The sequence below is a fragment of the Hirundo rustica genome, chromosome 3, assembly GCF_015227805.2.
Source record: "Hirundo rustica isolate bHirRus1 chromosome 3, bHirRus1.pri.v3, whole genome shotgun sequence".
NCBI classification, from domain to species: Eukaryota; Metazoa; Chordata; class Aves; order Passeriformes; family Hirundinidae; genus Hirundo; species Hirundo rustica.
The window spans coordinates 23,966,488-23,982,522 of record NC_053452.1 but is presented as its reverse complement, the minus strand read 5'-3'; the positions used below and the strand labels follow the sequence as shown (position 1 = coordinate 23,982,522).

At 41.5% G+C, this 16,035-nt stretch overlaps 1 protein-coding gene across 3 annotated transcripts in view; it reads right to left on the bottom strand.

The window, feature by feature from the left end:
• Positions 1-16,035, bottom strand: part of KCNH1 (potassium voltage-gated channel subfamily H member 1) — a 182,590-nt gene that overhangs the window by 156,534 nt on the left and 10,021 nt on the right. For all 3 annotated transcript variants that reach the window (XR_005700140.2, XR_005700141.2, XM_040059764.2), the window contains exons 2-4: positions 12,890-13,013; positions 12,543-12,649; positions 2,630-2,758 (exon numbers count right to left, since the gene is read on the bottom strand). Coding sequence is in view for 1 of the 3 variants with exons in the window: in XM_040059764.2 (XP_039915698.1) it covers positions 2,630-2,758; positions 12,543-12,649; positions 12,890-13,013 (360 nt within the window). In the remaining 2 variants the exon portion in view is untranslated. The remainder of the gene's footprint in view (positions 1-2,629; positions 2,759-12,542; positions 12,650-12,889; positions 13,014-16,035) is intronic.

Genomic DNA, 16,035 nt, shown 5'->3' with positions numbered 1-16,035 from the left:
GGAGCTGCATCATTTGCAGCTGAACAATCAGGCTTGAAATTGCCAGCAGGTGATAGAAAACCAAGATATACCACAGCTAAGCAGCCTTAGCCTGACAGATTACTTGCTTTTTTGTAGTACGAGAATGTGATCGATTTAATGTTTTTTCTCTACATAGACACACAGGCACTGATTTTGAAAAACTTCAATACTTTATAATGTTCTGCAACTGTGTAAATAGCACATTTTATTAACATATCTGCATCTACAGGCAACCTGTTACATATTAAGTGCTCATAACCACAGGAAACTGATTTCACATACAAACACAGTAAAAGAAAAGTACTTGCTAAGCTGACTGAAGGTGAAAGAAGGAAAAAAATAGTTGATTTAGCATTCAGCTTTCAGTTCACGGTTTTAGTTTTTCAGATTGAGAGTTCATTTGGGTAGAGAACATGAGAAACATTCCTAAGAAAATTGCCCTCTTCCAAAAGCACGCTACATAGTGTCTAACACTGTACAGAGCACAAAGAACATGCCCTCTCCAAAGCTCATGTCTGTTAACGATCCTTAGAACAAGCTAGTACAATTTTACCTTTTTTAGATCTTCCAAAATTTTTTTTCTACTCTGTGAATCCCAGAGCCTACTACACATGATTCTCCAACACCCCATACCTACCTCTTCCCCCCGGCCCCAGTATACAATTGCACAATGAGACCTAACATGAAAGACATGGACACACATGCAAAATTCTGTTTGACAAATCAGCTCCTCCAAGAAATTTCTCATCTAGCCATCAAGCGATTAATACATTATCACACAACAAAATTCCCAAGCTAGCCTACAGCAAGTAAATTGTGGAAGAAAAAAGGATAAATTAAGGATGAAAACAGGAAGTGCAGTTGCATTTATATCATGCTTGATTTGCGTACAAAGTGACAGAGAACTCTTTGCCAGCATGAAACTTCTGCAACTTTATTAATTTTAGGAGATCCAGAAAAAATATTTGGAAGACATTTAGTGCACAAGCCCTTCTGTACATAAAGACATGACACTCAGGGAAGGAGTGCAGAGCTGTGAATCAGTGGCCTCTAAATAATACATCCAGTTCTTCTGTTTGCAACCTCTGTTAGACACTTTGCCAATTTTCATGGGCCAAAGGGAGAAATTCTGATTATCATCAATTCCCCTGCAAGCCCATGCACTTATGTGTATGTTTAGTGCCCATACTGCTGTAGATACGTAACCCCTGTAACCACGCTCACTGCAAGAGCAGCATAATTTCAAGATCCAAAGGAGATTTAGAAAGGAAAAGGAAAAAAAAAAATAAAATTAGCATTCCCTTTCTTCAACCTACTTGTATTGAAAACAAAAAGGTTAAATTGTTTCTTCATATTGAAAGTGAAGGACAAACTGCCTATCTCTACCACATTAGGGAGCTCCTGTGAAAAAGACACAGCTACCACTCCTGAGTGAAAGTCCTGCTTATCTACTGACTAAATGAAGCAAGGGCCTTCACTACCATAAATGAGAGCCAGCTTTACTGCATCATGCTGATTTATCTGTGCTGTCACTCCTCATCAGGATTCAGTGAGGACCACTAGACAGGGAAAAGATACCATAGACCCAAACTTTCTGACAAGGTAAGTTTTTAGTTTTAGTAAAGCATTAAGGAACCAAACAAATAGCACTAACAAGAGAAAAAAACTACCCCCATAGCCTGGAAGAGGCTATGTTTGTCAAGGTTGTACTTCCTTTTTCATGGTAACAGGTGTTTCCACTTTGAGAAACTATGTTTTTAAAGAATAACATTTTGAGAACAAATGTAAATCAGTTCATCTTCACAGCAAGTTTCCTGTTTAATTTAATACTACAAATATTATTAAATACTACAAAAATGCAAACAGGAGAACTTACATCCTTTTTCACCCCAGAGGACGCAAGTCTCTGTAATTCTCCATAGTGTACAAAAGGTCTGTTTCTGACAGGATCTGAACCTGAGTGAAAGTTGTGCTGCTGTCACAGCTGAGTTTGCTTCCAGGTTTCCAAGCTGTAGCTCAGCAAAGGGTTAAGAGCAGAACACTGCAGGGCTACTTCACTCACCAGGACAGCTTGAACCTGATTCCACTTAAGATAACGGGAATCTCTTCACATAGGTTAAAGGAAACTAGTCCAGAACTTTAACATAACAAATCCCATAATAATGACAAGTAACATCAAGTCAGGCAGAATTTAATTATTCCGACCTTTGCTAGACTCAGCCAGAGTTAATTCCTCGGTTTTTGCATATGGTTTCACACACAATTTGTACAGGGCTATTGAGCAACTTTGTGGATCCTTGAAGGCTATGCTGGAGAGAGGGTTAATAGTGTATTTTAAAGGAAAAACAGTACTTATTTACCATGTAAACTGGGCTTTCTGAAGCACTTGGGGCTTTCATTAGCAATGACCCTTTCCAGTGCAGGCCAGAGCAATTTCACTAAAGAAACCAGCAACCATTTCTTGCACAAATGCCATCCCCAGTGGCACAGCTATAAGCTATTTTAACATTTAATTCTTTGGCTTGGGTATTTAAAGGACTTCAGCTCTTTCAAGATCAGGGCAAACAAACAAAAGCAGCATAAATATATAATTGTGAAAAAGACCAACCTTTACATGAATCATCCTCAATGGGCTGCTTGAAAGCCGTTATGTCATTGAAAGTGCAAAGAAATAAAACCACTTTGTCCTGCTCATTTCGAATTGGAGCAATTTTCACAAAGAACCAGACAGGTGTTCCTGGAAACAAATACACGAAAGAGTTGGTCAATGGCAGGCAGAACAGTAAATGTGCCGGTTTAGATGTTTACATCTCAAATCAGCCATCTATAAAAGTTACTTTAATGTTGGCTTTTTTTTACAAACACCTATTGGAAAAAATAACAAAGCGGCTGACAAGTCTGTTATTTAAGTTCTCTGCCCTGTCTCTGCTTAGCTTTTTAATCTCCAGGAATCACCCTATTTCTGAACTTCACCTGCAAAGTTAACACTGGGGCTTAAGGACTGTTTTGCGATCTCCTGGCAGAAGAGTCCCATGTATGTGCAAAGGCTGCACACAACAGTGTCTGGCTGGTTCTTGCAGGATTTGAGAGCAGGCCAGCTGTGCCTAGGACATGAGCATAACACAGTCTCAACTGAAGAGTATGACCAGTTTGATTGACTTTATAATTCCCTGCCAACAGGAAACGCCCTAAGAAAGACCATGCCCTAACTAGACACAGGCTACTATAGTAGCTTCAGAGCCAGGCTCTGAGAGCTCTGGCCCCACCTGCAAATCCCCCCATGGAAAGGAAACCCTTCATAACCTGCTTTCCAGCTTGCCTTGTTCTGACCCTGCTCCCAATCACTCCAGCATGAAGCAAGACTCCACTGAATTGAGAACAAGCCACTAGGACCAGAACACAAGCTGTGGATGGGATCAAGTTGTACTGCATAGAGCTGCACCTTTCTAATTACTGCAGCAGATGAACTGATAATTAAAACTGCTTGTGAGATTGTAGCCTGCACATCCCAGAAAAAGATGGTCCCACAACAGAACCCTTCAGATCCTGCTGCCTTTCTCCTTGACCTCTATCCACACAGATCACCTTGAGGAGAGAACCCATCAGTCAGCCCTGCCTTTCTGTATTTCTGGCAGTTCTGCTGACACTGCTGAAAAGACCCCAATGACACCAGTGAAGTTCCATGTAACAAGGCAGTGTCTACCACTCATTTCACAGGACTCACCACACTGATTTTAGTGATATTTGATCGGAGGGCTCAGAACAAAGCACTTGGTCCTGTATGCGATAACATGACCTCCCTGAAGGCACCATTTTTAAGTCTGCAGTCTTAACTTTTAACATAAAAAGATGATTTCTCCAACTCTGAGGTACATGGCAATAGGGACACTCCAGACCTCAGCCTTCAGGGAGTTTGTACATGGATTTTCAGACTGTCCCTACACCCTCAGAGACGATGAAAACAACTCATCATTGTTTTTGCAAACACAAGAAATAAGAGACAGAGAGGAATCGGGCTTGCTTGCTGTGAGCAACATTTTTTTTTTTTTTTTAATGTATCCCTTTTAAGCTTTGTTTGGAGAGAAGGGTTTACATACCAGGGACCAAAATAAGATCAGGATCAAGAGGAGCTTGACCCTCTGGGAAAGCCAGAATAAAGAGCACCACACAATCTTTGTCACTCATGTAGCAGAGTCTATTTTAGAGTGATCTTAGAAGACTATTCCTTTTCTTTGTCAGTCACAGAACCCTTCTCTGTGCTAGTGATCATATCCTCTTTCATCTGAATTGCCCACTATTTTAACATGAGCATGACATGGTATATCTCATGCAATAGTTTTTAGTAATAAGGGCAACTTGTGGTTCCTGGCTGACAAGAGATCACAAGAAAACCTCAGGTATCTCACACAAGTTACTGTTCAAAAAAGGAAGCAAAGGCAGCTTTTTTTTCCACACTATGTTAATGTAAGAGTGTTGTTACCAGTGCCTCACCTGGCTGTTTCCCAGCCTCAGTGCTGAGCAATCTTTTCTGGCTACAGAAAGGTAGGGCATGCATCTCAAAAACCCATGGACAGCTTCCATAAACCAAGTTCAATTCCTAAGGCTCCCACTGTGCCTGCATAACACACAAGTAGTTTCAAACTCTGGCTGAGATTCCATGCCATATGTACAGCCACTGCTATAAACAGCAGGGTCTATGATGCATGGAGGCCTCTGCTCAAAAAGCAGAGAAATCCAGATGGAGTCACTGGTGGTCATTTCTGAAATATGCCTGCATAGCAGAAAGTATTCAAGGGTCAATATAATTTTTTTTAAAGACTTAACATTCCTGAACAACCCCTTCCAAAAAAAGCATAAACAAACAAACATGCTAAGTGTGAAAAAAAGATTCAGCAAAGTAACTGTGCCAGTAAAATCATCGCTAACTTGCTAATGAGCTTAGAAGACACTGCCATGAAGCAGCCAACAGCAATTTTCTAGACAGTAACACCCTTTACACTACCCTTTCTCAAGAGCTCCTAAAAACGCCTATCTCAATTTTTCCTTGCCTACTCGTTTTTCCCAACTTCACATGTGAACTATTCTGAGGCTGATCAAATCTGTATCCTGCTTTTACAGAAACTCCTTGGTGACTAACTGCTTTTCATTTTACCCACTTCAACACCCTTCACTAACACTGCAACTTTTTAATCAGCCAGGATCTCTATCCACAGCCTTGCTTTTTGATCTACATGCACTTTTTTTGATTAGGGATTTTTTTCCCCTCCCCAAAACCACTTTGTATTGTTTTACTACTTCAAGCTACAGCCATTCTGCTGTGGACTGCTCACAATATTAACCTTCATAGCACTGAGGCTGAATTACACACTCAGTTTCTTCTCTGCCTCTCACAGCTATAAAAACTTACTATTGTGCTTTTGAAGATGCTGTACTTAACACAGAAAGGATGCAATCCACCCTCCTGTTTTGGCCATTTGTCAGACACATGATGTCATCTTCCCTTTATGGTTTTGCTATGGTATGTTGTTGGAAGATTTTTCTAACATGTTCTGAATGCAGCAAGAGGACTTTTCCCAATAACTTGTCTAAGGCTGCTGCAGGGCAAGGAGCTTTTATCTGCAGGGTTTTTACTTTATGACTCACTTGACTCCCATCCATGTGTTGCGTTACTTATAGGAAGAAGGAAGACAAAACACATTTTTACCTGGAACCAAGTGTATAACTTAGTGATACACCCCACAGGCTAAAAGAAAGAGCCAGATGTTCTTGACAGCTAAAAGCAGACGTGTTTGATGAAATGCACTAGTTGGGTACCCTTGTAATTTTTAGAGTGCCACAAACAGAGCAAAATGCAAAATCAAGGTAGCACGTAGGGCCTGCAGAAATCATCTTCCAGTTTGGGATCTACACAGCAATACTGCAAAGGCAGAAATAAGTAGATGGAAAATTCTGCCAGGCCATGTACCTGCCTCCACAACATTGTCTTTTCCCTGCAGTGCATTCCGTAACATCTTGTCAGTGTCTCCTGTGAATAGGAGACAAGTGGATATAAAAATACAGTCATGAGGTGAGTGCTCACAGTGCTGGCTTACATGGGCTTCCCACAGTGCTCTGCAACTCACTCACAGCAGGACTGGGATCCGAAATGGGGGAACACAGCAAATGGCTCAGCCAACAAGTGGCCATACTCAGCTTTTGTCCTGCATACCGGTTTAATTATCAGAAGAATTTTACTTCTTAAACAGTTTATTTAACTATTAAACAGGAAAGCCTAAAGTATAAACTACTTATAAATCAGGTTGGAAACTAGAATTTCAATGTCCTACAGGCAGCCCTCATGCTCTTGGTGTCAAAGCCAACATCCCTGCTCAGCCAGAAAACGTGACTAGCAAGAGGCACAAAAAAGGCCATTTGAATGAAAAAATGTCATTTTCAGATTCATCCTGTGGGTTATTCAGGCAGTGAAACAGCAGCGTGTTCCAGAGTTCTCACAGCAAAACAAGAGTAACTTCCCAGGCTGCACCGATGCACAGCCACACAGAAAGTGTTTACCAGTGTTTCCAACAATACATCTAGTTCCATTTACATTTTGTGTTTAGTCCTGGCAACCTCTCTCCCTGGTAAAGTTCAGTGATAATACCAGTGCACAAACAAAAAAGTAAACACTCATGAGCTACATTGGCTTCTGTTAGATTTGGAATCAGCAGTGAAAGAATCCAGCGTTTTGTCTAGTGGCATAGCACCAATCATGATGGAAAAAGGGAATGCACCTTGAAAGCTGCAGGACAAGCAGCGTGGACCACTGAGAAGAAATGAAAATCTACAATGAATGCCTGACTGTAGCCATAGGATCAGCCTGGCTCGTGGTACCAGAGTTATGTAGCCAACCCAGAATTAGCAGGAGCAGCTCTTGATAGGCTTTTATGGCCTAAGAACAGTACTTACGGTGTTTCCTTAAAGCAAAGAAAATTTTAAGGGCTGTGATTCAAGTCCCAAGTCTTCTCCAGACTAACTCTAAATGTCGGCATACCTTTCAATTTCCTGACTGAAAGACAAATACTACTGTCTCTTCCATACCCTTTTTTCCAGTCCTGTGTCTTTCAACAATGATATGTTCAGCCTCTTGCTGGGCAGGAACATCAGCATTTCACATGCTATTTAACTTTGGTTGAGGTCTTTCAGAAATTCTTACACCATCAAAGTGAAAGACATCTTAAAGATTTATTCCCAAAGCTTCTCCCCAAACATACCACTGAGCTCTGCTAAGTTTTCCCTCTTGCCAAACAAAAACAGGCTTTATGAAAACCAAAACCACTGCTTACACGTGCTCTGTGCCCGTACCTTGAGCCATTTAAAAAGAAGCCAACTGTTTTTCGAAACTACAAAAAGCGCAGTTTAAATAAAACTGGAATACACAAATTTTCTTTCCAGTATTTAAATCAAAATTAATTTTAAAATACAATGACAAAACCATGTTTTGACAATTCAGCTGACACCTATGCTGCCATTAACAAATGGGGCAAGTTTCCTCTAAGCAGCACAACCTCTGCGTTACTTGATAATGTCTCAAACACTCATCAGACACGTATTGTCCTGAAGGGAAACAGTCGAGCTGTATGGAAATAGAAACTTGTGCCCTTTCCTCCACCAATTCCTACATGCAGCAATGCAGAGAGCAGGAGTTAAATTATAGAAACAGCACAGCTGACCACTACAGCCACCCTTTTTAGGGTTTCACTTATGCCCAGGTACTGGGTATGAGATTGTCTCCCTCTATCCCACAGAGACTGAACAGTTTGTCCAATGTCAAACTAGCAAACGAGCTGATGAGGTGTGATCACAGAGAGTTTGGCAAGCCATTATACCCACACGGATTTTAACCAGGTGTTCAGAGAAGCCCATGACATTTGACCATGCAAGACAAAGAACAGAAGTCTTCCTGTAGACTCCAGTTTTGAGCTGAGAGTGTGTACCAAATGAGAACAGAACAACTCTGCATGCAGCCCAGCACCCTGTGCCAAGGGTAAACCTTTAAATACACTCCCAGCACTTTTAAAGTTGTTACTTTCATGTCTTTTCTATCTGATGCTGGGATGCTGTGGCACCCAATGCTTCTAATAAGATAAGAAAACCCAATTTTAGCCCCCAAAGGTGGAATTGCTATTCACAAGGGTTATCCTATGACACTGAAACCACACAGTAGAGAGGATTCAGTACACACTCTTGTACCACAGTACAAGTGCTGACAGAGTTCATCTGGTTCTGAGTTCTCTGAAGAATAGAACATGAGTATAAGACACAGTAAAGTTTTGAGATGTTCTTTCCATTTACCCCAGGAAAAATACTTAAGAATTACTACTGGGAATTCTGTACATATTTGTGAAGAAGACAGCAGGTCTTTCTTGCAAATATATTTGAAGTTGACAAGATCAGTGGGAATTACCAGTTTTATGAATCCAAAATATTTAATTTGACCTTGCTGAAGGTAACTGAACTCACACAGATGGATTTCACAGGAGATGCAGGCGTGCATACTGCTTGACAAATAGTGGAGCTACACCTAAGTGAGAGGTTGAGGAGGATTCATGTCACTTGACTGCAACACCCTCATCCTTTCCTGCTTCTGTTCCTGTGCAACGATATGGGTTAGCAAAGGTTTCCATCTGGAGACACTACAGGCAAATACAAATGGGTTTAGATGGTTTGAACAAGTAGTTTGAACTCCTTAGTGGTGGGCAATCACAGGTCTACCACCCTGCGGTGAATTTTGCTGCCCATAAATTAGGATGGGGTTGTTTGCTTTTGAACCTCTATAGAAAGCACTTGTCCCAAAGATAAATGCCAGCAGAATCCACCAATTCACTGTTTTAAGCTGATTTATCACTCTCTAACATCTGAAGGTTTTCTAATACAGTGGGGAAAGAAGGGAGAAGGAAGGAGGGGAGAAGACTTTGCATGAATTAAAATGAAAATTTAAAAAATCAAACAATCAAATAAAAAAAAGCCCCACGCACATAAATAGTCATGTTATTAAATTTGTTAAATATTCAATCACCCAGAAAACAGGGAAGTGAGCCCCAGCACAAACTGAAAGTGCATCCCAGCCTTTGGGACTCTCACCATAATAAGTCTACTCAGCAAAGAGCTACTGCTTTACCAAACTGCTTTGCAGTGTGCAAAATATTTACCCACAGCCAACCCAGCATTCTGACAAGCATTCTGTAGGTCCAGTCTGTAGAGAACTTCTGAGACAGAACAAAAAAAAAAGTGTAAAAGTGTCTTAACACACTCTTTGCTGCACAGCTGCAGACCACAGGCAATGGGAATGCCTCTGCTCAGACAGGGGACTCTTGAAGACTCTTCCTGACTCTTGATGCACTTCACCTTTGATGAGTTCACCTCACTTCAAAAATTCTTCCACTGAAGTAGGTCAAGTACTGCATAGAAAAGGGGGTTAGATTTCAATTGGACACCACCTCTTCAGGGGCAGATAGAAACAAGTGAATTGTGTATTCTTACAAAAATTTACTTCATCAATAACGAAAGCAAGTGCATATAGAAGAAGCCTGGTTTTGCACTGCTTGCATGCCAGGCCTACATTGTAGATGAAAAACAAGCCAAGGAAAATCCTGATTGTTAATTTACTCAGCCATTTTAAACTCCTGAGCCTGACCATAAAGTGTAAAAATTTAACAAATGGCTGTCAAAGTCTCATAAGAAGTTAGAGGTTTAAAACACATCAATTCAGGTAAGGTGAGATATTACTATGGCTAGATATAAAATATTTTCTCATACATTAACTGTACCCTTCCTTGGTATAAGTTCATTTGTCTCCACTGACTTCAGATTTAGTAATGTTTTAATTTTCCCATATAAAAATAAACAATACTTCCAGCATCACTGGGTGCTCACATCTAATTAAACAATGGAACTGAAGCTCTCATGTGAAATTACTGTCAGTCTGTCTGTTGTCATTTTGCAATCCTGATTAAAGAAAACTTTCATTTTGTCTCCTTCCAGGTATGACAATGAATCCCCACTGAATGCAACTGGATGGCATCAAAGCAACAATGACAAAAATCTGGTGGCTATGCACCTGTTTGCTCTAATTGCTTCCAATTATCCTGAAGAGGCTCTGTATTTCTGGGAAGCAATTCTTCCACAGAGTAACAATGATTTTTACATATCTGCTAAGTTATCAAGGGCCTAGCCCAAGGAATCATCAAACTTCTATCACAACTTCAAGTTCTGAAAACAGGGAGTATATCCACTTTTGGATGCAGGGAGGACTGGACAAAGAAAGGGAAGGCCAGGGTAGAGGCAGCATCTGTAAATGCAAACATGATGAAGGCAGGAAATTGTATGTTGTTTCTAAAGTTAATACTGTGAACTGCAATGAAGTTTGTGGACACCCTGTGCCTATCAACAGCTGGATGTTGTATTCTTATCAAACAACCAAGCAAATACTAGCACTGGGTCACCACCATGGAGAGTGCCATGTCCAAAAAAATTTTAAAAAATAGCCTATCACTTCTAGTAGCATCATTAAATGTCTCAATCTGCTTTGACATGTAAGGACAGGGAATAATTGTTACTCAGAGGAAGAAAAAAATGGCTGCCGCTCCTAAAAGTACAAGATTGACTTGCACTACAGACATCATTATTAACTCCAAACCTCTATTTTGTTTTCCTTTGTTCCTCCAAAAGGATAAAGACTGTAGTGTTAAAACAGCCAGAATTACATTAAATGTGCAGGCTGTTGAAAATGTACCAATTATCCAACAACTCAAAAATGGGGAAAAAACCTCACTATTTATCATGATTGTTAGTTTATAAAGAGGGAGTAGACAGGTAAAGAACAAGAAAAATCTATTTCTCATCTATTTCACTGGCTAATTTGAAAAAGAAAAACACAATGAGGAAAGAACAGAGAGACCAAACAGAAGAAACAAAGAGCAGGAAAAAAGATGTCTAACAAAATTCAGGATCCTTTCCCAAGCTTTCAAACTGAGAGCAGGTTAGAACCAATCATGTTCATTATCTGAACCATTGCCATAGCTGCAGGCAGAGGGAAGGTGACCACTTAGCAGTCTGGGTGCAAAGTGACCAGTAAATAGGACAGTGTTTTTCTGTGATGTGGCTTATATTGAGAAAAAGTTCCAGGATGTCCCCTTTTCGAAATTTTTCAGTTAAACCTCTCTAGTGTTATTAGTCAGTCTCCGTAAGAGTAGTTAATGTATCTCTAGAGCTGCAAATCTAACAAACATGAGGTGCTCTGCAGTCTGTTAAACTGGCAAGCAAGCTCTGTGCTTTCCTTTTTCCCATGCCTGTGACCCTCTGTGTACGGGACAGAACCATCGCAGCTCAGTCTTTCAGCATGTCACACAACACAGCCACTGCACAGCTGGACTTCGTTCCAGGCCACCTCTCCTCAGAGGAGTGCACAGCAGGGCAGGAAATATTCCTCACTCCACAGTTACCTTGCTTTAAATCTGCAAAAAAGACAGAGAGGCCCCAGGCTCTGCTGCAGGCCATATGCTGCAGCATGACAGAGGAGTAGCTGCATAGTCTCTTGGTGCCAAATCTCTGATAACTAAGACAGAATTCCAGACTCTCCTGGATCCCAGGACTGCAGCTTATTTACTTGGGTTTGGATGCATAGATGTGAGCTGCATATGGTCCTCATGGCCACAAACTGAGCTAGGAACAGAAATCAGCTTTTAGAAAATAGGCAAACATCAGAGGCAGGTAGCCCTAGGGGGAAAGCAGCACAAAGCAAGGCCATACAGCTTCTGCATACAGGCAGTACCAGCTTCATTATTACAAGGCAGGATTTCTAAGAGCAAAATAAGTTACAGAATGTAATTTTTTCAGCTTAACATCTGGCCAGGCTGAAGACCTCAGTGCATTTACACTTCAGGTGACATTAAGCAGATGAAAATAACTGTGCATGACATAGTCCACACTAGGTGAGACAGCAAGTTTGGAGCAAGTAGTTCATCTGCTGACGTGTGCAGTTACAGACAGGCTGCATCTCCTAGGAAAAAAAATCACGTGCCAATTAAGGATTTTTTGTCCAAAACAAAAGATGTTCAATCTGAAAACAACAGTAGCAGTTCAGTTTCCAAAACAAAAGATAGATTCATTTTATTCCAAAACTACTATATACTGGCTTTGCTATATCAAGTTTTTTAAAACTGAGAAAATATGTTCTCTGTGGTGGCACCTTGCCTAAACCTAGCCTGTGTACTGCCATTGTTGATGGAATCATCAGTGTTGTCTTAAAGCATCACACACAAATTACTCGAAACATCAGAACGAATTAGAGAGCTTCCTCCGCCTCCCTGAGTGACTTTCACCTCTAATGTTCTCATTCCTCCTTTTTAGATCAAGTGGCAGAACTGGGGCTTATTTAGCCCTAGATAAAGCACTGTCCTCCAGGGTGACAGAATTGCAGTTTACACTGCAATTGAGAACACCTTTACGCACGTACATTAATGAAAAACGAATCAACTACTTACTGTTCTTCTTGTACATCAAGATTTCAAAGGAGTTCATCTCATAGTTCTCAAATGTCTGCCGGACCTTGTCAATTGTATCTTTGTCTGTCAGCTCTCCATACATAAAACTGCAAACAAACGGAGGAATTCAAGTCAGATACCAGACACAAAGCCATTTGTTTACCGTGTAAAAAGGACCCATTTAGAAATGGCTCTTCTTTGATTTTGTTTCACCTGGAAAGCATATTTGACAGATGTAGCCCCAGGAGATAAAAGGCAAAACTGGAATAAACAGATTACTTTTCTCCTCAAGCAACAGGCACAGCACTACAAGCTATTTAACAGAAAATAAATCTGTTCTCAAATACCTGCAGGTGCTGCTTTTCTGCATAACTTCTGCTCTGTGATATCCCGATAACTTGCAAAATCCATCATTGCTGTAGACAATGGGCCAATCCACGATCTGGGCATTACCCAAGACAAAATTAGTATCTGTTGGAAAAAACACATCAGTTAGATATTAGTCAAAGCTATGGTTGCATTAGAGGAAATGCTCATTTCAGAACCCAATTCCAGTTGCTTCAGTCCCTGCACAATTTTCCCAGATATCACTCCCACTGCAGTCAACAGGATTATTCCTGGTTCTAATTTTAAGTAATTTTTTATTTTTTAAAAAGTGATAATTGCTCATACAGAGCATAAAGAACCCATGATGGTTAAGCAGGTAAAATTCATCTCTGGACTGAGGATAGGTCCACCAAACTATTTCCCTCTGTGCCACATGCACTGACCCACCAGACACTCAGCTCAAATGCGAAGCCTCTTACAGGTGGGCAAAGCAACACATGAGCAGTAGTTCTCCCTGAATGCAGACAGTGGCTCCTCTCAACACTGCCTTCACTGCTGCCCACACAAGCCCAAATACTCGTGTGCAGCACAGCATTCCAAGCGGGACACCAAGGACTAGGGCTAGAAATTGCACCAGCAGAAGGAACTCCTTGTTTGAGATACAAGCCAGAAGGAGTTTCAATCAGTACGAGGAAACAGACTAAGCAAGATTCACACCTCCATTCTCGCTGGAGCTGTGCATGCCACATTCTTGATGACTGCCAACACAAACCTACACCTTTGCCAAGACAGCAGTGCTGCTCCCTGGGCACTGGCAGACAGCAGGAGTTGGTGGCTCCTGTCACAGTTGCAAAGACCCTCTGGCTTTTGAAAGAAAAGCCAGGCAGTCACATGAGATCAAGAGGCACTCATTTTTAAGGAGAGCCCTTATGGGAGTCCACCGCACTGTCTGATTTTCAGTATCAGCTCCCAGCTGCTCACACATCCATAGTTTAGTTTGTTTCAATTTCCCCTTTCAAAATCTTTCACCCCAAACTTCAAGTGGGTTTAAATAAAGCAGCCCCGTAGCTAGCTAAATCCACCACCCAATTCCACAAGCATGATCAAGTGTATTTTTATACACTCTTTAGAGTGAAATACACCAGTAAAATAACTTCAGGATATTTTAGATTTGTTTCTCACAGCCCCTTTTAAATACCATGGGTTTTGCTTAGGTGAAGCCCTTTCTCCCCAAAAAATACACCTCTTTTACCCCTTCCTACAAATAAGCAAACCAAGTAATTTCTCACTGCTAAAGCAAGTGATTTTGAGAGTCTGCTATAAACACTACATTAGACTGTGCTAGGATATTTTTCAATTTCATCAGGAAGTACAAAAAATTACAAAAAAAAGGGCAAATACAAATATTAGGCCAGGCCTGCTCTGATCTGAATGGTGTTATTTCATGCATTAATTGCTTAAGAATTCCTTCTCACATCCTTCCCTTCTCAGAAGGAAACTTTCCCTTCTCTCCACTTCCTAAAGAATTCCTGTTAAGCATTTGCCTGCCTTTCATATTTAAACCTTGTTGTCTTCAGAAAAATAATCTCTTAGGTTTTTTCATTAAAGGCTATATAGGACACGTTTCTGATAACCATCACTATGATAACCATACTTTATCTAGCCTTGCAAGGTTTCTGTGAGTTACAGTCTCCTATTTACAGGTGAAAAAAAAGTCCTAAATCCATAAGGGAATTTAAGCTCTAAAAAACGAGACTGCAACCGTCTAGCCCCTAGATGCCCAGCTCTCAAAGACTTGGGAGCTGGAAGCTCTGTGAGCAGCATTGGAGAGGAGAACTGAAAAACTTTAGCACAGCAAATAGAAATCTGACCAAGTAAAACCACAGAAAACAATGAAAAAGGGGAATATTTTAAGGTTGGGGTTTTTCCCCCTTTCCTATGTTGGTTACAAAACCTAATATTTTAACATAAGCCCAGTTCTCACAGATAATACTCGATTCTTTGCCATTATTACAGGAGATGAAGAATCACATTCCCACTTATGCTTTGGCCCAGCAAAGCCCAGTATTTTTGGACTGGCAGTTTCCAAAGGATGCATAGAGAACGTGCACACATTTCTGTTCCCCAACAGCAGTTTGGACATTCTCCTAGAAGATGTAGGCTACCATTAGGGCAGTGAAAGCTCAGCCATTATTTCAGCTCTTGAATGACTGTTCTAATCATCAAGCTACCACAGCAACTAGATGTCAACATCCTCACCATGTGAGTTTTTAAGTCAATATGACTTGGCTGTTGTATTTTATTCACCTCACTCTGGGTGAGCCTCTCTAGCATGCAGTGATACAATGCTTCTTTGACAGTCCAAGTTGGGCTTAGTCATGAGTTAGAAGCAAGCTGAGAGATCTTTATGTACCCATAAAGCTTTAATGGAAAAATTTTGCACCACTATCAAACCAAAGAACAAGACAGAGATTTTGATGATCCCGTTGTTCCATAAGTGTCTCTCCCTTCTAGCTAATTCCAACTTCATGCATCTTGACCTTTCTTTGATCTGGGCCTCACATAGCTGACAAAACCACCTCATTTCTTCAGAACTGTCTTGCTTGTGTGAACGCTGGTAAGACACATGCCATGGGTTGGCACAGGTTTTTAATTATGGAGGAATGTCGAGTGTTTTTTCCTGGTCAGGACCTCGGAATTGCTTTAGAAAGGACAGAGACCTATCAGAAGGCTAATTTGGGATATTGGCATCTGCTTTGACCACTGAGAATGTCAAATGTGACTTTGGGAAGTACCCATATAAACCCTGATTCCCTGCAGGTCACTCTCTTGCTTCCAGGTCAGTCACCAGGTAACATCATGGGCAGCAGAGGAGGGCCTGGCCCAGGCCCTGCTGCCCTTGGGCGGCCAGGCTGGGCCCGGCCAGGCCTCCGGGAGTAGCTGCCCACACGGGGAGCGGCCCGGGCCGGCTGAGCCCCCTTTCCCCTGGCTGAGCCCCCTTTCCCCCGGCTGAGCCCCTTTCCCCCGGCTGAGCCCCCTTTCCCCAGGCTGAGCCCCTTTCCCCAGGCTGAGCCCCCTTTCCCCTGGCTGAGCCTCGTTTCCCCTGGCTGAGCCTCGTTTCCCCTGGCTGAGCCCCTTTCCCCCACATGAGCCCCTTTCCCCCACA